Source organism: Dromiciops gliroides, chromosome 3 (genome assembly GCF_019393635.1).
Source record: "Dromiciops gliroides isolate mDroGli1 chromosome 3, mDroGli1.pri, whole genome shotgun sequence".
In the NCBI taxonomy this organism is placed as follows: Eukaryota; Metazoa; Chordata; class Mammalia; order Microbiotheria; family Microbiotheriidae; genus Dromiciops; species Dromiciops gliroides.
In genome coordinates this window covers 485,045,381-485,070,532 of record NC_057863.1, presented here as the reverse complement: position 1 = coordinate 485,070,532, position 25,152 = coordinate 485,045,381, and the positions used below count along the sequence as shown (strand labels likewise).

General features: G+C 37.9%; 1 protein-coding gene across 1 annotated transcript in view; it reads right to left on the bottom strand.

Annotated features, from left to right (window-relative positions):
• Positions 1-1,590: 1,590 nt before the first annotated feature.
• LOC122747808 (mitochondrial intermediate peptidase) overlaps positions 1,591-25,152 on the bottom strand; it is a 181,888-nt gene continuing 158,326 nt past the window's right edge. Inside the window, 1 exon segment of the mRNA XM_043993633.1 lies at positions 1,591-2,552. Coding sequence (XP_043849568.1) covers positions 2,458-2,552 — 95 coding nt within the window. The 3' untranslated portion in view covers positions 1,591-2,457.

The window sequence follows — 25,152 nt, the reverse complement described above, 5'->3', positions numbered from 1 at the left end:
TGGCAGCCAAAAAATTAATGGGCTCATGGGAGCAGCTAGGTGGCACAGTGGCTAAAGCACCAGCCCTGGATTCAGGAGGACCTGAGTTCAAATCCAGCCTCAGGCGCTTGACACTTAGTAGCTGTGTGACCCTGGGCAAGTCACTTAACCCTCATTGCCCCCCCCCCCAATTAATGGGCTCTTAGGCTGCATTAATAGAGTTATGATATCCAGAACTAAGAACAAGGGATGTGCTCTAGTCAATTAATTAATCAACAATCACTTATTTGAGTGCCTACTATGAGCTGGATACTGTTGTTAGGCCCTGGGAATACAAAGACAAAAGATAAAACAATCTCTACTTTCAGTGAACCCAGATCTTAGTTCTTACAGTGCTTAGTTCTGAGGACCACATTTTAGAAAGGACACCGACTAACTGGAATGTGCCCAGAATGATAACTACAAAAGGTGAGTACTGGAGACCATTTAAGCCAAGGCTTGGTTGAAGGACCTGGTAATATTTGGCCTAGAGAGGAAAAGATTTCCAGTGGGGCATGATTGCTTTTCTCAAATACATAAGGAATTATTAAATGTGGAAGAGGGACTAGGCTTGTTTTGCTTGATTTTTTATAGCATTAATATTCTATAGTTCCAAGTTTGTGAAGGGCTAACATGTGGAAGAGAGATTACATTTATTCTATTTAGTCCCAAAAGGAGAATGGGGAGCAGGGAATGGAAAAAGAGAAAACTTCCCCAAAGAGATGATCCAAGTATGGAATAGGCTGCCTTAGATGTACTGGGTTCCCCTTCACTGGAGATCTTGAGGTACAGTCTGACTGGCCTCCACAGTGGATAAAGCACCGGCCCTGGATTCAGGAGTACCTGAGTTCAAATCCAGCCTCAGACACTTGACACTTACTAGCTGTATGACCCTGAACAAGTCACAACCCTCACTGCCCCACAAAAAACAAACAAAAAAACCATAGCAGACAGCTTTCTAAATCATGTATAGGTTGGATTAGATGATCTCTGAGATGCTTGCTCACTCTAAGACTGATTTTGTGAGAGGATATAAAAGGTTATCTTGTCAGTCTCACTTCCTGTTTAATTAAGACTTAATATAACATCTGTGGCATCTTCACATGTGTACATCCACATTGTTTGCACTTTTAGTGACCTTCTTAAATGGCAGCTAGGTGGCATAGTAGATAGAGCCCTGGACCTGGAGTCGAAAAGACCCGAGTTCAAATATGGCCTCATTGCAGGACAGGTTACCACTTCTGTTTCAGTTTTCTCATGTATAAAATGGAGATAATAATAGCACTTACTTTCCCAGGTTGCTGTGAGGTTTAAGAAATAATATGTCACTTTGCAAGTCCTAGAGCACTATATAAATGATATTTATTATTACTGTTACACTTCCTTCAAGTCTACATTGAAAAATCTTGGGGGCAGCTAGGTGGAGCAGTGGTTAGAGCACCAGCCCTGGATTCAGGAGTACCTGAGTTCAAATCTGGCCTCAGACACTTGACACTTACTAGCTGTGTGACCCTGGGCAAGTCACTTAACCCCCATTGCCCCGCAAAAAAAAAAAAAAAAGAAAAAAGAAAAATCTTTCTGTGAGCTTCTGAGTTGTCAAGAATGTACTTTAATTTTGAATTTCAGCATAAACTACTTTACAACTTTAAAACAATAAATTGAAGTCATATTCTACACTCTATTCTTTGAACATCTGCTCATTTACAGAGCCCTCTCAAAGCCAAGAGAACCAATAATTAAAAGATAATTATTAACATAAACAACAGGAAATTATGTATTAAAGTTACCCTCCTGACTTGGTTCATTCTTTAACATATTTGAAAATACAAATCTTAAGTTAATGTACCCAAATTACCAAAAAAAAAAAAGCATTCCATTTGATTTTAAAACCACAACTCATTTTCTTTGTTGCTGTGTGATTAATGAACTTTCAAGAGTGCTTCTTAGATGTATGGTGCAATGGATTAGTCAACTTTTATGAAAATTGCATGTGTAATCCTTCCAGAGAACTAAATTGTGTCTAAGTCACTATTTAAAAAGTTTTGTTATTAATTAAGCTCACCAATTTAAACAATTAAAGATCAATGGGACAGCACTATTGTACTAAAGACATATGCCTAAGGAAATGCCCACATCTTAAATTTAACAGCTGCATGCTTAAAGATTATTTGTATTTATTCTTATAATGTAGTAGTGGCTTCAAACAAACTAATATTTCTGTATGTCTGTGAAATTTTCTAATTAAGATGAAAGCCAGTGTCATTATTCATTATAGGACAAATTATTTATTCCAAGTTCTAGCAAGGGTTTACAGAAGTTGTTATGCAATATAAGTGAACACTGAAAATAAGAAACAAGTTCTTACAGCTATGCCATCTCCAATGTAGTCATTAAAGCACATGATTTTGTATGAAAGTAAATTGGGCATTTCCACATTGTTCAAGAGTCCATAAAATATGTTTCAAAGTCCATATCCAAGTCTGAAACAAGAGCACCAACAAAATCTTCAATGGAGGGACACTTCTGAAGCATACCTGCAAACGAAAGAGAAAATGTTCACTAGGTAATCTATATTTTTATATATTTATGTTAAAATATCATGAAATTTTTAGGAACTAAATTATATTAACAAAAATTATATCAGATTAAATTTAGAGACTGTCCAGACTTTTTAAAGGAGAAGGGCAAAAGGAAGAGAATAAGCATTAATATGATGCCTACTATGTGTTAGGCAATGTGCTCAGCACTTTTTACAAATATTATCTCATTTATCCTCACACCAACCCTGTGAGGTAGGTACTATTATAATCACCATTTTACATTTTGAGGAAAATGAGGCAGAGGTAAAATGATGCCCAGGGTCACATAGCTAGTAAGCAGCTGGAGCCATATTTGAACTCAAGATTTCATGACTCTAGGCCCAGCCCTCTATTAGATGCACCACCATCTGCTTTGTTTGTTTGTTTATTTGTTTTGGTGAAGCAATTGGGGATAAGTGACTTGCCCAGGGTCACACAGCTAGTAAGTGTTAAGTGTCTGAGGTCGGATTTGAACTCAGGTCCTCCTGAATCCAGGGCCGGTGCTCTATCCACTGTGCCACCTAGCTGCCCTACCACCATCTGCTTTGAATACAGAAAGGTTATCAACTACTTTTTCTTTTATTTTTGGTTTTCACTTTGACATTTGGATTGGCATTTTTGGCAAGAATACTCTAAGGCCCAAACTTGGTATTCTACTGATATTACTATTATATTTGGAAATATTGTACTGTGCTGAAATTACTATATACTTGGAGACAGATTTGGTAGATTTTTCAACTAATTTTGCCAAGGTTTGGGATTCGTAGTTTATGACATTTCATACCTATCAGAATTTAAGCGTTGATTCTTCCATTAAAAAGTTATATCAGGATCATTAGTTTCTTTCTTCTAGGTTGCAATTCACCAATAATAATTCAATTAAATAAAGTCCATAATTATCTTTTGCTAGGATCTTGCTATGTGATAGGAAAGATACAAAATTCAAGTAAGCCACATTCCCTGCCCTCATGAACCTTAGACTATAGGGAGGAAACAGATAGCTAGCTTCCATACGTAGTAATACCTAGAAAGAGAAGGGAACTAAGCTTTTAAATAGTACCTAACATGTGCCAGGCAGTGTGCTAAGCTCTTTATAAATATTTTATTTGATACTCATGATAAGTACAGGAGAGAGATTCAAAAAAAAAGTGCTGTGTGAGGTGTGAATGGGGAAAAGATTTTACTGATTGGGGGTGGATGGAGGGAAGCTTCTTCACAAAAGATGAGTGTTGTTTTCTCTCTAATTTTACTCCATTCATTCCTTAGAGAATGAATCAAGAAACCAACCTTGTTGCCACACCCCAAATTCCAGAAGGCCAAGAATACTTCAGGGTTTAAACAACATTCTTACTAGTATTAGACTTCATGGGATAATAGAGCATCCAACACTGTTATGGAAAAAAACCCTACCACTCGCTCCTCTAACATGTACTCAAAATTTTATAAGAATTTTAAGTAAATGTGAAAAATACTTTAATGAAAACGTTTACCTCATTTTTGTTAAAGGACCTCAAAAGTGAGGGAACCCACTACCTCCTGAGGCAGACCATCCATCCCATTTGGATTTTAGAGCTTTCCAAACATCTTGCTTTTGATCTAGGCTCTAGCTTGACTGGAAAACTCATTCTGGACACTAACATTTAGAATTCCATTTCCTTGCAGTACAAATAAGTTCTAAGGAAGCAAATTTGCTATCCCAGCCATGCTAGACCAGCTGTCATTGATGACTTAATGCTTTCTCATTAAAATAAATAAATGCACAAATAGTAAATTAACATATACCCATTCAATACGCAACCAGGTAAACTTAGTCTGACTATTAAGTCAGAAGACTGGAATTTAATGCTTCGGTTATTGGTAGATAGCACATTATACTTTTTACAGAGAAAAACATGTTTTCTGTACAAAACATAATGGGGGCATGAGGGTATAAGTTATCTTTAGCTGTTGTACTATAACAAGATACATAAATTTGTTGGCCCATTTTTCTTCCTTTTAATATCTGAAATATTTTTATGGTGAAATGACTAGTTACAGGAATTCTCATAAGTTAAATCTAGTTCATTCAGAGCTAACCCTTACTGTTAAGTATAACCCTAGTGTTTCTTTGAAGTGGCTCCTTTTCAGCTCACCAAACCACCAATATAAATATGACCTTACCCTACCCTCTTCCACAGACACACCTAAGACACCTCCTTCTCCAGTTTACATGTCTTCAAACCATTTCTTTTTCTCAAAGAATGATAATAATAGTAGGCACAATGAAAGAAAAATACTTTTGTTGTCTCCTTTTAATAAAGTCTGGCCAAAGCCAACTTGCTCAGTTCAGTTAGAGGTGATCCTGCATGTAATATAGTAGTTGAAGATGATGGTTCAAACAACAACAACAACAACAACAAACCAGCAAGAAAAGGCATCAAGACTTGTGCCAAGGGGCAGCTGGGTGGCGCAGTGGATAAAGCGCCAGCCCTGGATTCAGGAGTACCTGAGTTCAAATCCGGCCTCAGACACTTGACACTTACTAGCTGTGTGACCCTGGGCAAGTCACTTAACCCCCATTGCCCCACAAAAAAAAAAAAAAGACTTGAGGCAATTGGGAGAATGTCTTTGCTCTATTCTTACAGTATTCTGAGTTTAATTAGATTTAAATGTGCTCTGCAAGTATCAACATGAAATTGGTGAATTAAAGACAGTACATGAATTAAAAGAAAAGCTCAATGCTTACAGACTATTAAAAATATGAAAAACAAAGTTGGTTTTTACGTGGGAGCATGGTCAAAAGGAGTTGTAGGCCCTGATTTTTAATTGTTAACAATGTTCTTTTTGGCTTTGGAAATTTATTAAATATGGGCTAAAGACTCTGTTCTGGAAGAAAAATTCAGAAATTATGCAGATGTCGGATTTCATAGTGAATGGAGCTTAAAAAAGACACAACTGTGGAAATCATTAAAAATAGGAAGAAACTCCCTCTACCCTTAATCCAGAGACCTGAAGAAAATTACTTTGCAAACATGTAGAAACTATTAATAGCATGTACACAGAAAGGCAAAACTATACTATGCTTATCTTGAAATACTAACTCAAAAGAAGGAAATACCATAACAAATGAGGATGGTTATTTATTTACCTAATACAGGGAAATGAACAGTATAAATAGCAAGGGAGTGGGAAGACAGAGGATTTCCTCCATTTTCCTCCACATTTAACCTCAGTGGTAAGTGGACTAATCAAAAGTTTTTGTGAATTCGCATTTTATAATCTGGACACTTTGTTCAAATTATGCCAATTTTCCTAACCCTGAGGGGCCAGGACAAGTGTTCAAGGGAAGACCAAAACAATTGATTATATTCAAAGAATTTTAAGCCTTTCTGTAGGTTTTCCAACCTATACCATATGGCATCTCTTTCTTTGCAATGTCTGTCAACCTAAAGTAGAGATTAAGTTACAGAAAAGGGAATATAAGAACTTGACCCCTTGGAAGACAAATCACTTTTCAGGAAGTTTTATTTTGTTTTGTTTTGTTGTTTTAAATTGGGGAATCAACTGATCCTCAATGTGTCAAGCTGGTTTCCAATGCCACATGCACTTTCTCATTCTCTTCTTAAAGTTCTCTTTATGTATGTCATAAAACACTGTTTAAATCACCATCATTCATGCCAGTGCACCTTCCCAATTAAATCAGTGTTACAGAGTTCATTCTGTAAGTAGCCAACAAAGCAATATCTACTGGCCATGAAGGATGGAGACAAAGGAAAAAGCCTTTGTTGAAAAGGAGTGTGATCTAATATTAACAAGAACTATGTGGAATAGGACAACATTCAGATGGGTACTTTTGGAAAAACATGAGTTGAGGGTGTCCTGGATGACACAGTACAGAGCCAGGCAGACGGCAGGAGCTCAACAAAGCTGTTGCTGCAGGGTTCTTGCTATGGCTTCAACTTGAAGGTTGGCAGCTAATAGATGTGTACTTAAGATGTTTTCTGAGTGCCCTCCAGGTATCTCTGCTAATGCTTCACTTACAGAAGTCCTTACATGTTCAAGGGTCTTCTAACTATGCATACTTCAGCGCTATCACAAGGAAAATATTCTCTCCAACTCAGGAATGAGGTAAACCATAGAGGTAACACATTTCTTGTGGCTTTTACTTTTACCCTCTGCAATTCTGCAGTATATATTCTCACAAGGCTCACATTTAGGTGGCAACACATTTGTAAATATGAATTTATTTAACCCTTTTGAGTACGGGTTTGGATATAGAACTGAGGCACAGTGTTTGGTAGCTGTCATATGTATGGCTCTGAACCAATCTCTAGAATCTTAGGTATGTAAGACCTTCCTTGCTTGGATCCTGATATTGACTATGACTTATCCCCAGGTTTTACCAGTTCTTGAGGTGAGAGAGAGCTTTCTATATTATTATGATTAGAAAAATTAGGAAATTAATATGTTATCCACTGATTTGCTACTTGGTTAAAAGGAAAAAAATTAAGTAAATAAGATAGCTTCAGGTCTTCTCCAGAAGAAAGGGAATTGTTTTGATACCTTAACTAGCACCATTTCAAGTCCTAAATTTAACAGTGAACTCTGCCTGGGTAACCAAATGGAAGTGGTTCAATCAGATCAGTGACCTCTGCTCAGGTAAACACTGGTATCATACTAATAACTATAATGAAAGCAGAGACAATTCAAATAAGTAAGGACTAATAAGCAGCTTACTAGATACTGGATGGGGTGCTAACGATATAAAGGGTAAAACAGAACAAAAAACAAAAACAACCAAAATTCCTTGCTTTAAAGAGCTTATAAGAAGAGAAAACTGACTTTAAAAGCTTTATGGATGCTATAGTAGGAAACCTGGAAAGAAAAGACTGGTTCAAGTCCAAATTCTAGTTCCAATATGTGACTAGTTGTTTAACAGCAACAAATCACTTTTGGGCTTTAGTTTCCGTATCTGTAAAGTAAGAAGAGTAACACTAGTACTAACCCTGACAAGTTGTTATGAGGAAAACATTATACAGGATGTCCCAAAAGTTTTAATGCAGTTTTAAGCTATTAAAGCTTTACTATTAAAGCTTCATATTAAAAGAGTTAAATTCTATTAAAGATTTTATATTAAATCTGGTGAAACGCAGGATCAAAACGAGGTCTAAACTACCTAAGGCTCTAGAGATTCATTCAGGGCCATACTCCAACTGCCTCAGTTGTATATTCAAACTTATGCCAAAAGGGTTAAATAAATTCATTTTAAATTTGTTAAGTAAATTCATTAATAAAGCTTTAATAGCTTAAAACTGCACTAAGACTTTTGGGACACCTCATATAAAGGTGTGCCTTACACATAGTTGGTATTAAATAAGTGTCTATTAAGCTGAGTTGAAATGATAAATTTAAAGATCAAGAACATTTCTCTGCTTTTATTCACTCATTTAGTCGCTCAATTTGCCTATCATGAGCCAGTGTCAAGGGTAGTGTCATCATCACCAAAGATGTTCATTACCCATTTGTATGGGCATGATATTCAGAACTGTATTAAGATGATACCTTAAGATGACTACGGAATGAAATGCAGCTTCCTCTGTGTATTGGTAGATAACATCTCTAGCATATCAGTAGTGGAAAAAATAGGGGATATTTAGTTTAAAGATGAGAAGTCAATGGGAGATGATGGCTATCTTCAAATATTCAAAGAACTGCCAAAGTGGAGGAAGAATTAGATTTATTCTCTTTGACTCCAAAGGTAGACCTAGCCATTCTTTGCTTATCTGTAAGGAGGTTATCTTTACAACTATCCCACAATGGAATGGACTATCTGTTAAGCAGTACATTCCCTATCACTCAGAAGTGTTCAAGGATGAATTGACAACTTTTTTATTGGGGACAGGGGGAAAAGGAGGGTCTGAGATAGCCACCTGTTAGATTAGGTGATCTCTAAGGTCTCTTACTGGGTAAGTAGAAGTTACAACACTTATGTAACGATTGGAGTGACACCACCTGCTGGAGAGTTACTGTAGGAAAGCTCTGCCATGAGGAGGAGGAGTCTGAGGGCAAGCCATGCAGCTTTTCCTTGGCATCAGGAAGTGACATTTGCTCATGGGTACTGTCTATCAAAGCTACCAGTCAATTAGCTTGGAGCTTTGTGTGCAAGTGGATGGGATGTTCCCAGTTTCACAGGAGGCTTGTGGGATGAAGGAGGTGTGGTTCTCTCTCTTTCATCAGGAATCTCTTGGAGAGTGGAGCAGGAGATGCAAGCTCCCGGAGATAGACAGCCGAGTCTAGGCCTTTTTGTCTCTCTTCATCAAATTATTATTCTCCATAATAAATGCTTAAAAGTCTAAACTCTTGCTAAAGCTTCTAATTTAATGGCGACCACTCATTAGATATTTTAGACAGTATAGCTAGAATTTTAGCCCCTTACACTTAGCAAGGTAGATCTATACTGCTGTTTTATTCAATGAAATAGAATTCTGATACTATAAACAAAACAGAAAGCATAACCATACCCTTATCCAAAACCAAGGTATTTCTGGTAGCTGTAACATGATGTGAAGTTCTGGTTGTCACAACTTAATGGAGCTGGAAAAATGCCAGAACTAAACTATATGATCAAGAGGCTAGAATGGCTCCAGGATGAAAACAAGCTAAAATAATTAGGCCTCTTAAGTTTGGGAGGAAAAAAGACAGCTGACAAGTAATAGGATCTAAATTGATAAAATCATGAAGGGGGCAGACAACTCAAGAGATTTGTTCACCAAGCACTAGGATACCAGAAAAAAGGGGGCAACTTTGGAAGGTTAAAGGAGGTAAGTTTCAGTATAAAAAGAAGAATGCAGATTCTGATTGCAACTATGTTGGAAATAGTAATTGATCCTATTTTAAAGATATTCAAGAAAAAAACCTTAAAGAAAGCCCCTTTTTCATCACCATCCTTATTGTCCTTGAACTTCAGACTTAGAATAATTTAACTAAGGGGCAGCTAGGTGGTGCAGTGGATAGAGCACCGGCCCTGGAGTCAGGAGTACCTGAGTTCAAATCCGACTTCAGACACTTAACATGTACTAGCTGTGTGGCCCTAGGCAAGTCACTTAACCCCAATTGCCTCACTAAAACAAAAAAACAAAACAACAACAACAACAAAAAAGAATAGTTTAAATAAGTGAATTAGTCCAATTACCACTGGGAGGGGAGGATCTTCAGCAAAGGGGCTGCAACTGCTGAGCAACTTCTCCAAAAGACAGGCATTTGATATCTTATACATACAAGATTCAATTCAACAAGCATTTGTTAAGAGCTAGGTACGATGTATGGAACTGGGAAGACAGAAACAAACCCTCTCATTCCCTAGTCTTTGCCCTCAAGGAGATTTACTGCATTCTATTGAAGGAAACAAGGTGTACACATGAATATATACAAACTGGAGGCAGCTAGGTGGTGCAGTGGATAAAGCACTAGTCCTGGATTCAGGAGGACCTGAGTTCAAATCTGGCCTCAGACATTTGACACTTACCAGCTGTGTGACCCTGGGCAAGTCACTTAACCCTCATTCTTGCAAAAAAAAAAAGAAAAAGGAAAAAAAGGAATATATACAAACTATTAGACAAAACTTATGGTTTTACTCATATAGGGAACTTGGGTTGGGAAACTCCTTCTACCAATGTAGACTGCAATATGTGCCTAGAATCAGAAAGCTAGTAAGTATCTGAGGGAGGACTTGAACCTGGGTCTTTCTACTCTGAGAAAGGCTCTCTATCTCCTATGCCCATTTTGCCTCTTCATACAAAGTACATTTTTGTTTTTCAGTCATGTTCAACTCTCCATGATCCTATTTTGGGTTTTCCTGGCAGAGATACTGGAGTGATTTTCCATTTCCTTCTCCAGTTCATTTTATAGATGAATAAACTGAGGCAAACGGGGTTAAGTGACTTGCCCAAGGTCACACAGCTAGTAAATGTTTGAGGCCATATCTGAATTCAGATCTTCCTCACTCCAGACTGGACACTTTCTCCACTGTGTCACCTAGCTGATTCACAAAATACAAAGATGTAAAAAAAAAAACTTTTTTGACAGGTGAGCCCAATAAACGAGGGACTCTGGAAAGATCTCTTGTCAGAATGTGAACTTTAAAGGGAGGTACTGATTCCAAGAGGCTGATGAAATAAGGAGGAAGAACATTTTATGACTGTGGTAAGACTCCAGGGGCCAAAAGAAGGCTGAGGTAAAGCAAGATAAGGCGTTTGGATGGGATTAGCGGGAGTCTGAGCAGCAGCAGCAGCAGCAGCAGCAGCACTATCTAGGACAAACTGTAACTGCACCTGGGACTGTGGGACATGAGCCTCCATGGGGCCTACCTGGTTCCACTTCTTGCTACTCTATTATCTGGCTCTTTGCTCTCAGGAATGCACCTCTGTAACTTCTGGCTCAAGCTCCTGACCTACTCCTTTATGAGCAATGGGGGAAGCAAAGATTTTGGAAACCAAAGACTCAAAATGTGCTAGTCTCCAATGGTATGATCACACATCACAATTTATGCGTATGTCTTATAAATGATTTACAATCCAGATAGCAGTCCAGAGAGGTAGGCAGGGCAAGTATTAGCATCCTCCCTTTACATATGAGGAAACAGGCCCTGAAGCGAAATAACTTGATGTCCTCATCTTTCATTACCATAGATGAGTGAATAAAAAAAAAAAACCCATTAATCATTTATTGTATGCAAGTCACTGTGCTATAAGCACAGGGGATACAAACAGATAAATAAGAGAGTCCCTCTTCACAGATAATCGAGTTGGTTGCACCTGAAAAAATCCTACAATCTGCCTAGATTCACTCTGGGTTACAGAATTCCCTCCGTTATGGCTACCAATAAGAACAATAACGTCATCAAAATCTAAAATCTTTAGAGTATTTTATAAGTTAAAGTAGTTATACATGCCAAACTGAGATCAGACTGATTTCAATTTTTATCTACAAAGACCAGCCTGGCAGTATGTAAAACTCTTAAGTGAATTTTATGAGATCAGTATTCTCATTCCAGATCTGTGTCACTCCCAAGCCTAAGGCAATTATATGGCTCATCTCTTTGAAGTTTTTTCCCTTACTTAGAATGCTAGGTTACCCATACGTTTATTAAAGATAGTTACCAACTATTTTCAATCACATGTAATAATTGGGAAAATATTATCTGCCTGAAAATGACATTCCTTCCCACGAAGGTACCTTTACTATCATAGCCTATCTAGACTGGGTTAAGTTATTGTCCTTAAGTAAGGTCATTTCCTGGTGTCTGCCAGTTAGGGTTTCCTAACTGAAAGTCAAATGGAAGATCTGGACCTCCTGGCATTAATGTTGATCCAGAGTGTGTGTGTGTGTGTGTGTGTGTGTGTGTGTGTGTGTGTGTGTGTGTGTGTACACACACACAAACACATGTTCTCTGTTTATATATTAGTTTATTTTAATTTCATTGTGGGATTGAGTAATATCCATTTAAAATTACACTCTGGATTACAAAACATTTTTCTTTTGAAGCTCAGTGTCTCTCTTAAATAAACATATATACACACCCACACACTAAACACATACACGCCCTCTCAAAAAAATCAGTACATTTGTGAAAGGGAGGTCTTAACTTTGAGAACACAGGTGCTCTCTCCCATTTTATTCTTTCAAATAGCTCTGAGCTATTTCAAAGTCTAAGTTAGGTAAATAACTAAACAAGCCAGAGATTTCATTTACTTGGCTATTATTCTGTGTTGCTATTAATTGTAGTATTGAAACTGTGTTGTAATCCTGAAGCTACTCCAAACGCAGGACTCAGTGTCATAACTGTACCATTTATATAGTAGAAAAATGCTACTCTATCACAACAAAGAAGATGTTCTGGTATTAAAACTTGCTATGGGGGCAGCTAGATGGCACAGTGGATAGAGCACCGGCCCTGGAGTCAGGAGTACCTGAGTTCAAATCCGGCCTCAGACATTTAGCAATTACTAGCTGTGTGACCCTGGGTAAGACACTTAACCCCAATTGCCTCACTAAAAAAACCCCAAAAACCAAAAAACAACAACTTGCTATGATGCTCTATTTAAGAGATATCATCTTTCAGATTTGTTAGCATGAAATCATCTAACCTAATCTGATCCATCTCAACCTAAAAAGTATGTATAAAAAGTACCTAATTTGTGTAAGGTATTGTGCTACATACAGCAGACACAAAGAGAAATTAAAAAACAGTTCTTTGTCCTCAAGGAGTTGACATTCTACTGGGGGGAAGAGGTGGTGATATATCATACATATACCTTTCCTCAGGAAGTAGCACCTGCAATGAACATTGAAGTTGAAAATTCTGAGATGCAGAGGTGAAGGGGAAGTGCATTTCTAGCATGGAGAACAGACCCCCACAAAGGCATAAAGGGGTCAGATGGAATGCTGAGTAAGTTCAGGAACAAGTATGCCAGTTTGGCTGGAATGGAGAGTATGTAAATAAAGGAGTAATGTGTAATAAGCATGGAAAGTTAGGCTGTAATCAGATTATTTGAAGGGCTTTAAAAGATGTTATCTTTGTATGTTTATAAACAAACTTTAAATTCATATTTAGGATCAAATAAAAAATCCCCAAGGTTCTTTGATTAAGCTGACAACAAGCATGATCTATAGGGGGTAACTCTCAAAAAGCATGTTATCTTGGAAGGCAGAGTGAAAAGGCATAAAATTGAAATGGGGGGGGGGGGGGTCATAGAACACTGACTGTGCCCTGCCACCTAGAGGAATTGGGGAGGGGGGACTTTCCTTCTACCTGGGGCAGCATCTAATTTGGGAACTCCTAAGGCTACAGAAGCTCTGCCTGGATACATGACTAGAATTTTCTCCAGTCTCCATTAACTCTTGTAGGGGAAAAAAAAAAGGAATACTCTAACTTGCTTAAGCCCTCCAATTACCCAGATAACCAGAGCACTGTGTGAGGACATACCAACAATCCATTGCAGTGGCCAGGAGTGGACCCTCTGAAGCAGTCTGAGCTTAAATCAGCTCATCTACAAACTCTCTGCTTGCCTTTGTCCTCCTGTTTATGTTCAAAGCTTGAACTGTCAGACTGAGAATAGAATGAGGAACCCAAGTGTTTGTTGTTGTTATCAGCATAGATGGCATCTCTTTACCAGGAAAATTAAAATATAAATCTTAACTGTACCCTGTAAAAATTATGAACCTGCTGTTTAAATATCTCCCTTTCCTGAGTTAGTGAGTGTGTGTGTGTGTGGTGTCTCTCTTGAGATTCCCCCACGCATGCATGTCTATCTTGCTGAGCAGAAATAAAATGGGTGCTTATCCACACAACTGTGCTTTGTTCTATTTCTCTTTTTGTGGGGTTTCTGTTGTTGATACTTTCAAACTGCCCCCCTCCAAAAGTGGAATTATATGCTAAAGGTAGAGCAATTACAGCTATACCCACAGGACAAGTAAGTGAGAAGCCCAAATAGATAGCAATTTTATGAATGGGCAGTGAAAAACACCAAACTTTAAGGCTCTTACTCAGCACTCAATCCCTGTGAGCTTTTATACTCTAGTAGGACACGCAAATCAACCCATGGTCTTGTACTTAGGAAACTGCTCAGGGATTTCCCAGCTACTGCAGTCTCTTTTGGCATATTCCCCTCCCTTGCCCTTTTTTAATCATCCTGTTACAACATGTAGTGAACACTGACTGTGCCCTGCCACATAGAGGAATTGGGGAGGGGGGACTTTCCTTCTATCTGGAGCAGCATCTAATTTGGGAACTCCCAAGGCTCTGCCTGGAATACAAACTTTACTCTCCCCCTCACCCAACACTATAAAAAGCTGTGGAAGATAACTCAGGATAGCCAGAGGAGTAAAGAAAGGTGAAAACTTGGGCAGGACTGGTTCTGATGGATTCCAGTTCCCTTTACTTGAAGCCTGATGTAACCATATGTGTGGACCAGTCCTGTCTCTTCAGAATCTCCTTGGGACCAGGGCCAAGGTTGGTGAAAATTCCTTAATGTGGGAGGAGGGAGGCTAAACTAGCATTGGGATCCAGCCTTGAGGATAAATCACATTATCAAAGGGGAAGATTAAGAAAGTGGAAGACAGGGTAATACAGAGAAGAAAATTTAATTAAAAAACCTAGAGCACACGTAGCTAAGTCAAGAGAGAAGATATTAGAATTAAAAGGGAAGATAAATACCAAAACAACTAAAAGATTACAAACTTCTCAAAACAAATATTTCAAGACAATGGAAACTGAATCAGCACCTGTCTGATGAAATATAAAAAAGACAGTGGGTTCCCCAAAAAGCATGGAACCATAGCAGGATGGACCAAGAGAAAAATCAGAGTATTGAGAGACATTAGAAGGGAATAAATGGGCAGAATGGCATGCATGGTAGAAATCATTTATAGAATAGGAAAAGTTGAATCTACAGGGCTGTCTCCAAAGAAGCCAGTAAGAAGAGAGAATTGTATTTGGGAATACAAACATACCCCAAAGTCGAAACATAAGCTGAAAGAAAGAAGCAAAATGTTATAATAATGTTAAAAGAACAAACAAGATTTCTTTTTTTTTTTCTTCAGGGTAATGAGGGTTAAGTGACTTGCCTAAGGTCATATAGCTAGTGAGTGTCAAGTGTCAGAAGTCGGATTTGAACTCGGGTCTTCCCCTCCCCCCTGAGGCAATTGGGGTTAAGTGACTTGCCCAGGGTCACAGAGCCAGTAAATGTTAAGTGTCTGAGGCTGGATTTGAACTCAGGTCCTCCTGAATCCAGGGCCAGTGCTCTATCCACTGTGCCACCTAGCTGCCCCTGAACTCAGGTCCTTTTGAATCCAGGGCTGGTGCTTGCTTTATCCACTGTGCTACCTAGCTGCCCCCAATGTGATTTCTATACGAGCAAAATACCTTGGTCTGGAAAACAGGATATGCAGAGAAAACCTAAGGATCAGAGGCCTCCCAGAATTATAATGACAATTCGAAAGACCTAAACACAATAAGTAAGAAATAATACAAGAAAACTGCCAAGAATTTCTGAAAACAGAAAGCACTCCATTTTCTATCAGCTGCTCTGCTGGGCATCAACTCCACTAAACAGTATGTCGTCCTCAATCCAGCAACCCCTACCCTCCTGGGATAAGCTTATCACCATTAAGAATGACTCAGGTTGGACTTGTGTGGGCTGATGATGAGTGAGATGAGCAGAACCAGAAGCATTGTGTGCTGATTAACTGTGAAGGACTAGATTCTTCTCACCAATCCAACCGTACAAGAAAGTTCCAAAGGACTCATGATGGAAAAGGCTCTCCAAATCCAGAAAAAAAAAAAAAAGAAAAAAAAAAGGAACTGGAATATGGACGCTAATCGGACCATACTATTTCTTTTGTTTTTGGTGCTGTTGTTTTTCTTTTTTGAGGTTTTTCCTTTTTGCTCTGATTCTTTTCGTATGACATGACTAATGTAGAAATATGTTTAATGTTATTATATATATACATATACACACATACATACATATGTGTGTGTATGTATGTATGTATATATGTATGTATGTGTATATATATATAAAACCTATATCAGATTACCTGCTGTCTAGGGGAGGGGGGGAGAAAAATTAGAAATTGGAAATCTTATCTAAACAAATGTTGAAAACTTTAATTAATTAATTAAAAAAACAAAAGAATGACTCAGGTTTTGATAGTTTGTACTTTCTCAACTCATTCTCAGTTGCCTCTCCCCTCTGACTGGAGGACAGAGTACTGAATCCTTCCCAAAGCCTTCCTCTTCAAAGGAGAACTCACAACCTTCCTGGTAACTCCATTTTGCATCAGCTGCTCTTCTGGGCTTTGACTTCAGGGAAAACACAACTTCTTACTTCCCTTTCCCCACTTCCCTTTTCATCTTTCTTTTGTGTGTAATTTCCCCCATCAGACTGTAAGCTTCTTGAAAGCAAGGACTGTCTCTTTTCTTTATTTGAATGCACAGTACTTGGAACGCAGCAGACATAAGTGTTTTAAGAAACATTTACTGAATTGAATTGCTTTGAATCCTCAAATATGTATGTAATGGTTAAATTTAACAATTCGAATGACAAACAACAAATTCTGTAAGCAACCAGGTTAGAAAAGTTAAAATATAAAAGAAAGTAAATTCAAATAATATAAGATTATTCTGAACCCACTAGAAGGGAAGGTAATAATACATTCTGACAAGCAAGACGCTCAAGATGCAACCTAAAAAGACATATTCACTCTGCAAACCTGACCCTAATTATCAGTGAAAAAAGATAGTCATTCAATAAATGAGAAAACTTTGAAGATTGTGGCAAAAGCACAAACAAGAAACTCAAAGATACAAGCAGATTACTGACATGCAAACACTTCAAACAACAACACAAGAGGTAAATACAAATAACAATAAAAATAAATAAGGAAATAAATTATCCAATTTCTGGAGGCTATTAAAAGAAACTAGAAAGAAAAAAGATATCAAATGACTTGGTAAAAAAAAAAAAAGAGGAACTATTAAGAAATTTTTTTTTTCCTAAAAGAACATAAGGGAATACATTTTTTAAAAGTTGAATTTAAAGATATAGAAGTGACAGTGGAGGAGTAAGTTTGAAATACCACAGACCCAGCTTCACAAACATTCCTATAAATGAATCACTGTATTTTATGACACTAAATTACAGAAAAGGAGGATACCTAAAAGGAAAAAGGGAAGGTGGAATACAGGTCTGTGGGCATATTATTCTAAGTAGTCTCTTAAAAAGGAGGCTACAAGGGGCAACTAGGTGGCACAGTGGATAAAGCACCAGCCCTGGATTCAGGAGGACCTGAATTCAAATCCAGCCTCAGACACTTGACCCTAGCTGTGTGACCCTGGGCAAGTCACTTAACCCTCACTGCCCCGCCTAAAAAAAAAAAAAAGGAGGCTACAGGAGAATGGGAGAGGTGGCAAAAGGAGGGAGAGAAAAAAAGAGGTAGTCTCAATTTAATAAGGAGACTTTGTCCAATTGAAAAGAACTGCCATGGGTGAAGTGGTATATTTGGTAATGGGAGATGAGGATCTTATGCAGGGAGATAGTACATGAGGGAGAACTCTTCCTCAGAGACTTATGCTCTATGGACAACATCGAGCCTCAAGAGCAGGAAAATTGGAACTTCTGAGGCAAGTGGCATCCAGAAGGGTTAGAGAGCATAGTCCCAGAAGGGTGACTTCATGACAAATGGGAATAAAATAATCATGGGGAGGGTTAAGAGTAGAATTGGACCACACTATTTGAGATATGGAGGAATTTTTATCATGCCACAGTACTTCTATCTTCATTAATTCCCCTTTGAATTGATACTAAGAGTGAGGTACAAAAAATGGGGGGAGGGGGAGGGTAATGGAAAGATCTATAATGGAAATAAAAATTAGAAGAGGAAATTTAAGGTAGGTGTTTTAGAAGCTTTCAATCCGCAAGGAACACATAGAAGTACAAAATAAATAAAATAAGCTATGAATAAAACATGAATCAAAGAAACAGTTCAGAATGGACAGAAAGGAAAGAGAATTAATAAAAAGAGGAAGATAAAGAAATCCTTTTTTAAAAAAGGCAAAGAAGGGGCAGCTAGGTGGCACAGTGGATAGAGCACCGGCCCTGGAGTCAGGAGGACCTGAGTTCAAATTCGGCCTCAGACACTTAACACACACTTACTAGCTGTGTGACCCTGGGCAAGTCACTTAACCCCAATTGCCTCACTAAAAAAAAAAAAAAAAAAGGCGAAGAAAAACTCTAAAAACAAAAGAAGTTGAAAGGCAGAAGAGGAAAGGCAAATGTGAATTAACCACTTGCTTGAGAGGGAAAACTAAGGGGGAAATGTGAAAAGAATAAGATAATAAAACAAAGAAATGTATGATGTAAGTAAAACTCTAAAACTAGAGAAGGGGTTGACAAAACTGAAGGGTTAAAAGTGGGAGAAAAGACCCTGTGGAAGAAGGGTTGCCCTAAAGTAGAGTAAACAAAGCTAATCATAAGTACAAAATACTGACTTTAAAAGAATGGAGAAAATCCTAATTAAGGGGGAAAACAAAACAAAACTAGAAATACAAATGGAGGAAAATACAAGCCTAACTCTCAGAATTTTAAATGTGAATGGTTTAAATACTGCAATAAAACTAAACTGGGGACAGCTAGGTGGCGCAGTGGATAAAGCACTGGCCCTGGATTCAGGAGGACCTGAGTTCATATCTGGCCTCAGACACTTGACACTTACTAGCTGTGTGACCCTGGGCAAGTCACTTAACCCTCATTGCCCCATTAAAAAAAAAATAAAACTAAAGAAAGTGATGGAGTGGAAAATAAAACTCCACACTACTGTTTACAAGAAACATATATAGAAAGCAAAAAACATACAAAGGATAAAAATTAGGCTAGATCAAAATTAATATGTGTTAGGTGATTTTTTTTTAAAGCTGTCAATTATTCTATCAAATAAAGAAAAACCAAAAATTTACAATATAAATATAGAAATTAAATTATGCTTAAAGCAACTATAGATAACAAAACAATGCCAATATTAAACTTTTATTCTCCACATGGCATAGCATATAAATTCACAAAGGAAAAATAAATTGAACCACAAGAAGATATATAGCATAACACAATCATATAATAATTGAAACAAAATATATTACTAATATGCTCAAATGAATTTGTGCACTTATTAATCTGCATGTTCCTATCAGTGATGCAGATCACAATCCATCCATGTTTGCTCATTCTTTTTTTTTTTTTTTTTTTGGTGAGGCAGTTGGGGTTAAGTGACTTGCCCAGGGTCACACAGCTAGTAAGTGTTAAGTGTCGGAGGCCGGATTTGAACTCAGGTACTCCTGAATCCAGGGCCAGTGCCTTATCCACTGCGCCATCTAGCTGCCCCAATGTTTGCTCATTCTATGCAACATTCATCTATATCCTTCTATAGGTCAGACACAGGGGGTTAGCCCAATGTGCTGGAGGCTAAATTGAAAAGTACTTGTGGAGCATTCAGGCTATTAACCTGTATCCTTTGCCCTTAACCATAGGCCACAGACAAACTGAGGCCTGGGAAAGACCTGAATTGAGAAAGGCCAAAGCCATCCACTACATCCCAGGACATTGCTAATCATCTTGACTTTTGTTTTGCCACTGGACTTTGATGACTCTAGAGGAGAGAGTGAAGCTAACAACTTTGAGCAGCTCTGTCTCACTTAAATCCAATTCACTCACAAGTCAAAGACATCGTCCCATGATATCATTGGTCCTCTTTGAGCATGAAGGCCAAACAACAAAATGACCAGATTATCTTTTCTCCCTTTATGTGTTTCCCTGATGATATCTTTTATTCCACTTCTCCTTTGAACTTTCCTAATTTTGAAAACTGTAGTGTTCTGTAAATCACAGTTAAGCAATGCTTTGATAAGTTCTTTTGATGACTCCAGTTTCTTCTAGAAACAAGGGCCACTCTTTTTTTTTTTTTACCAGTAATTAACAAAATTATGTCTGCATTAGTTTATCAGATTACCTAGTTATAACTTGAAAATAAGAATGGACCTAAACAGAAATGGTAAGTTTTAATGTAGGGTTCAGGGTAAAATGTATGGAATAAAATATTCCATTAATATTCTGCCTGGAAAGGGGTGCTCAGAAGCTCTATAAAATTTCTAGGTACTAGTTCTCGGGGCTGGAGATGAGGAATGCAAAAACAGGGGGACAAATCTGACCCAAATTATAATTTTGCCTAGGGCCAGCCCTGACAATTGATTTCTGTTAATAAAGAATACTGCTTAAAAAAAACAAACAAAAAACCTTTCTCTCAATCCACTTGTAGCCATTGTTTCTGATCCCTTTTATAGAACTATTTTCTATGACTCTAACAATTGTAATTCATTTAATAGAGTGATTCCTTGGCCTGGTATTAAGAGTCTTATTAAAAATAAAGGACCTACGAGGGCAGCTAGATGGTGCGGTGGATAAAGCACTGGCCCTAGATTCAGAAGGACCTGAGTTCAAATCTCAGACACTTAATACTTTTTTTTTTTTGCAGGGCAATTGGGGTTAAGTGACTTGCCCAGGGTCACACAGCTAGTAAGTGTTAAGTGTCTGAGATTTGAACTCAGGTCCTCCTGAATCCAGGGCCAGTGCTCTATCCACTGCACCATCTAGCTACCCCCAGACAGTGATCCTGGGCAAGTCACTTAACCCTCATTGCCTGTCCAAGAAGGAAAAAAAAACAAAAAAGGACCTACATAAGAAAAAAAAATGAGCATGAAGAATTCAATCATGAATGTCTACAGAGCAAAAAGAATTTGGAGAATAAGATATACAATGACTACAGTAATATAAATAAAAATAACACTAAGAAGCAGTTGAATCCAGATCAAATGTAATTGGTTCCATCTGATCAAACATATTTCCCCTCCTTGCAATAGAAAGGTCAGGGACTATGGGCATATGTCACCAGATCTAGTCATTGTCTTGGTTGGTTTTGTTAAACTGTTTTTCAAAGTTATGATGAAAGGTCCTTATGGTTCAGGGTGGTATACTGGAAAAAGGCAGTTGAATTTTAAAAAGGCATCAATAAAAAATATTTTAAAAATATGAAAGAGGGTCTGGTTTAATATATATCACCAATTTCTTATGGTGTTAGTTCATGGACTTGGAGCTTTATAAGTCATAAAACATGTGTAAATATATATATATATATATATATATATCCACTTCCTGAAAAATTAAGAGCATTACATTGAAAAGCATATGGATTTCTTTAACTTAAAAAAAGAACATTAGCTAAGAAGAGAAGTTGTAGACTGGGGGAAGAAGTCTTTGAATCAGATTTCTCTGATAAGGGTTTGATATGTAGGATATAGTGGAAATGAACACAAACATGTAAGATTAAGAGACATTTTCCAAAGGCTAGTTGTTCAGAGGATACGAAAAAACAAATCTTTTACCCAGGGATCCTACTGCTAGGCATATAATCCTAAAAGTCAAAGAAAGAAAGCTCCCATAGACAAACATTTATATACACACACACACACACACAAAGTAGAATTTTTTTTGTGTGTGAGTGGTAACAAAGAGTTGAAAACAAAGCAGAAGCCCATCAACTGGAGAATGGCTACACAAGCTGTGGCACATGAATGTAATTAATTATACTGTAAAATTGTGAATATGGAGAATTTATAGAAACATGGGAGGACATATATGAACTGATGCAAATCTAAGTAAGTAGAACTGGGAAAACAACATGAACATGAGTACAGCAATGTAAACAGAAAGTACAATAACAAAAGAAACTGAGCTATATCAATATGCACTAAGCAATAGCATTAAAAAAATTAATCTTAATACATAGGCACTTAGGTGGCCCAGGAGACAGAGTATTGGCCCTGTTATCAGGAAGACATGAGTTCAACTTCTACCTCCTATAATTACTAGCTGTGTGACACTTAATCTGAATGCCTCGGTTTTGACATCTTTAAATGAGGATAATAAGAGCACTAACTTCCCAAGGGTTGTTTTTAGGATAAAATGAGGTAATATTTACAAAGCACTTGGCAAACCCTAAAGTCCTCTATAAATGCTAGATTTGAGAAAAATGCAACTCCCTCCCATCTCTGTAAAAGTGGGCTATAAGGGGTAGAATAATGCATATGTTGCCAGATGTAGTTGATTGGTTTAACCAATTTTTTTTTCTTTTTACATTTTTTGCAATATTGGATAGAGGCAGAGATGGAGGTTGGAGATATATATATATATATATTTGGAAGTAAACGAGGTGATAAAACAAAAATCTTGAATAATATTTTAAAGAAAAAATATCAATTGTGAGCATCTCTGAGGTGATGAAGAGGGTTCTTAGGTAAACAGAGGGACATTTAGGACCAAATATGGTGAACAGCAATGAGGTAGGCATCAATGATACCCAAGGTGAATGGGATTGAGTGGTTGGGAACTGAACATATATCAGACATGCTAAAGGTGAAAACTGAAATGCTGTCAACCAAATAGAAGCACTATCATGTCTCGTTGGGCAAGACAAGTGTGTGTGTGTGTGTGTGTGTGTGTGTGTGTGTGTGTGTGTGTGTGTGTGTCAATCATAGTTATTTTAAAACTAAGGCCACTGCAAAATGCTACATCTGTTTTCTGTGTACCAAAAATATTTTAGTCCTCAAAACACTTGGAAATACTTCTGTCATGAAGACATTTATAAAATGAGTCAAAATACCCAATCATTATAACCAATTACACTACACAATGAGCCTTTTTATCTTTGAGTGTGGTTGAAACTGGAGATACAGATTTAATTTTCCATGAAATTGAGACAATGAAAAAGGTGGGGTCTGGGAAAAGATAACATTAAGTAGTGAAAAGTGCATCTATTTTGCAGAAAAATGTAACCTAACCTCAATAATTTGCTTCTAACTCCACTGTTTTATTTGACATGATATTTCTAATGGTTTTATCTTTAAATGTCTGGTAAATTTTGGGGAGATGGAGAGGCAGAGGGGGGAGAGTGAAGGAATCCTCATGATTCACTTATAGATGGAATGATACACACCAGATTATGCACAATGCACAAATCCTCTGAGCATGTTACAGCATTTATTTGTGCCTGGGCCGCAACACTCCCAGGGGTATAGATATTGGCTGAGGCAGCAGGCATCACTTATCATATGTTAATGTTTATCCACACCCTTGAAAATTATATTTCATTAAAAAAAAAAAGCAAAGGGGTATATTTTCAAAGTAAACAACTTGGAAAAAATCACTCCAAATCAGACTCCTGATTTTCATTGAAGCTTCTGCACAGATAATCCAATGCAGAATAAGTTTTTTCTTTTAAATATAAAGATAACATTTCAACACTATTTAGCTTGCATTTACCATCTATAAAAACAAAAAGATGAGGGGAGACTATATACCAAGATTCAGAAACTTTGTTGAGGTCTTTTTGAGCCCCAAGGAAGAAAAAGGAAGTATCTGAAGTTAAAATATTTTTCCTGTCAATTTCAAAGAACATAAATGTCCTTGATATGATGCCTCCTTTTCAAGTCACTCAGCACACATTTTGACAACACTGAAAATCAATCTAGTTTGTCATCTCAAACAATGACTGTTTATTTAGTTTTCTTTTCACAAATGTCAATTAGTCCTTTGGTGACAGGCAGGAATTATTGCTAGCTGACTGCTGGCATATCCATACTGTACAAATAACATCCCACCCAGTTGGAGCTGGGAAAGTCCACAGAGAGGATGTCTTAGTTTGGGAGAGGCCTAAAGCAAAATGTAAATTGGACAGGGCAAAATGTCACTTAATGGAATAGCAAGAATGAAATGGAAAATGAGGCAAGAAGTGTTATCTGTGAGGGGCAGCTAGGTGGCACAGTGGATAAAGCACTGGCCTTGGATTCAGGAGGACCCGAGTTCAAATCCAGCCTCAGACACTTGACACTTAACTAGCTGTGTGACCCTGGGCAAGTCACTTAACCCTCATTGCCCTGCAAAAAAAAGATGAAAATGTAGTTCTTTTTTGGGGGTGGCTAGGTGGCGCAGTGGATAAAGCACCGGCCCTGGATTCAGGAGTACCTGAGTTCAAATCCGGCCTCAGACACTTGACACTTAACTAGCTGTGTGACCCTGGGCAAGTCACTTAACCCCCATTGCCCTGCAAAAAAAAAAAAAAAAAAAAAAAAAAAAAAAAAAAAAAAAGAAGTGTTATCTGTGGACATTGTGGCCACAGAGGACAGCAAAAAACAAGCAGGAAAACAGGCCCAGGTCAGGTTCAAAGGAGTAAGGTGACCAAAAAGAGCTTAAGCCAACACCTTACACCTACTTTATTATACTGAACAAGGTGAGTATATCTATGAACCTTAAGTCTGATGATTATGTGATGCTGTTTCATTTTCTTTATGGGAAAGAGTTATGACTGAGTAGTAGGAGCCAGCATTCTCCACCACAAGGGAACCACTGTCGAAGTCAGGGTCTAACTGGTGGGACAATAATATAAGGAAAACCACCCACCCAGCCACCCACTCCATTTAGAAACAGGTTCCCAGAGTCTCTCCTTTGGTACTTGTCCTTTGCATTCCACCAAGTCCAGGGAAGAGCTCTGATAGTTAATGAGTCTGATATTTCTTGGCCTGCCTGGCCATTTTTATAATAGCCTAGAGAATGGCCTTGCCACTTTGCTCTCCAGAGCTGCTGTGGTGAGGCCCCACTGCCTGGATGAATGACTATCTCTCTTGGCCCACTATCTCAGGAAGATCCCAGCCATGCTTCACTTCCCTCCCTACTTCTCAGGAACCTTCCTGACAATCTCTCCAACTGCCTTGTCTCCTACCCCACTCCCCAAGTTCTGAAACCTGGATAAAATTAACTCAATTGTTCCTAAATAAGGTATGTTAATCTGCTTTCCTCAAGTTCAACTCAGTAATTTTCAGGACCCTTCCCTGGTCACCACACTCTTATGTGTATAGTCTCTTCCTGAAGACAGGGACTATGTTAGCCTTTATATTTGGGGGTCTTAAGAGTGCTAG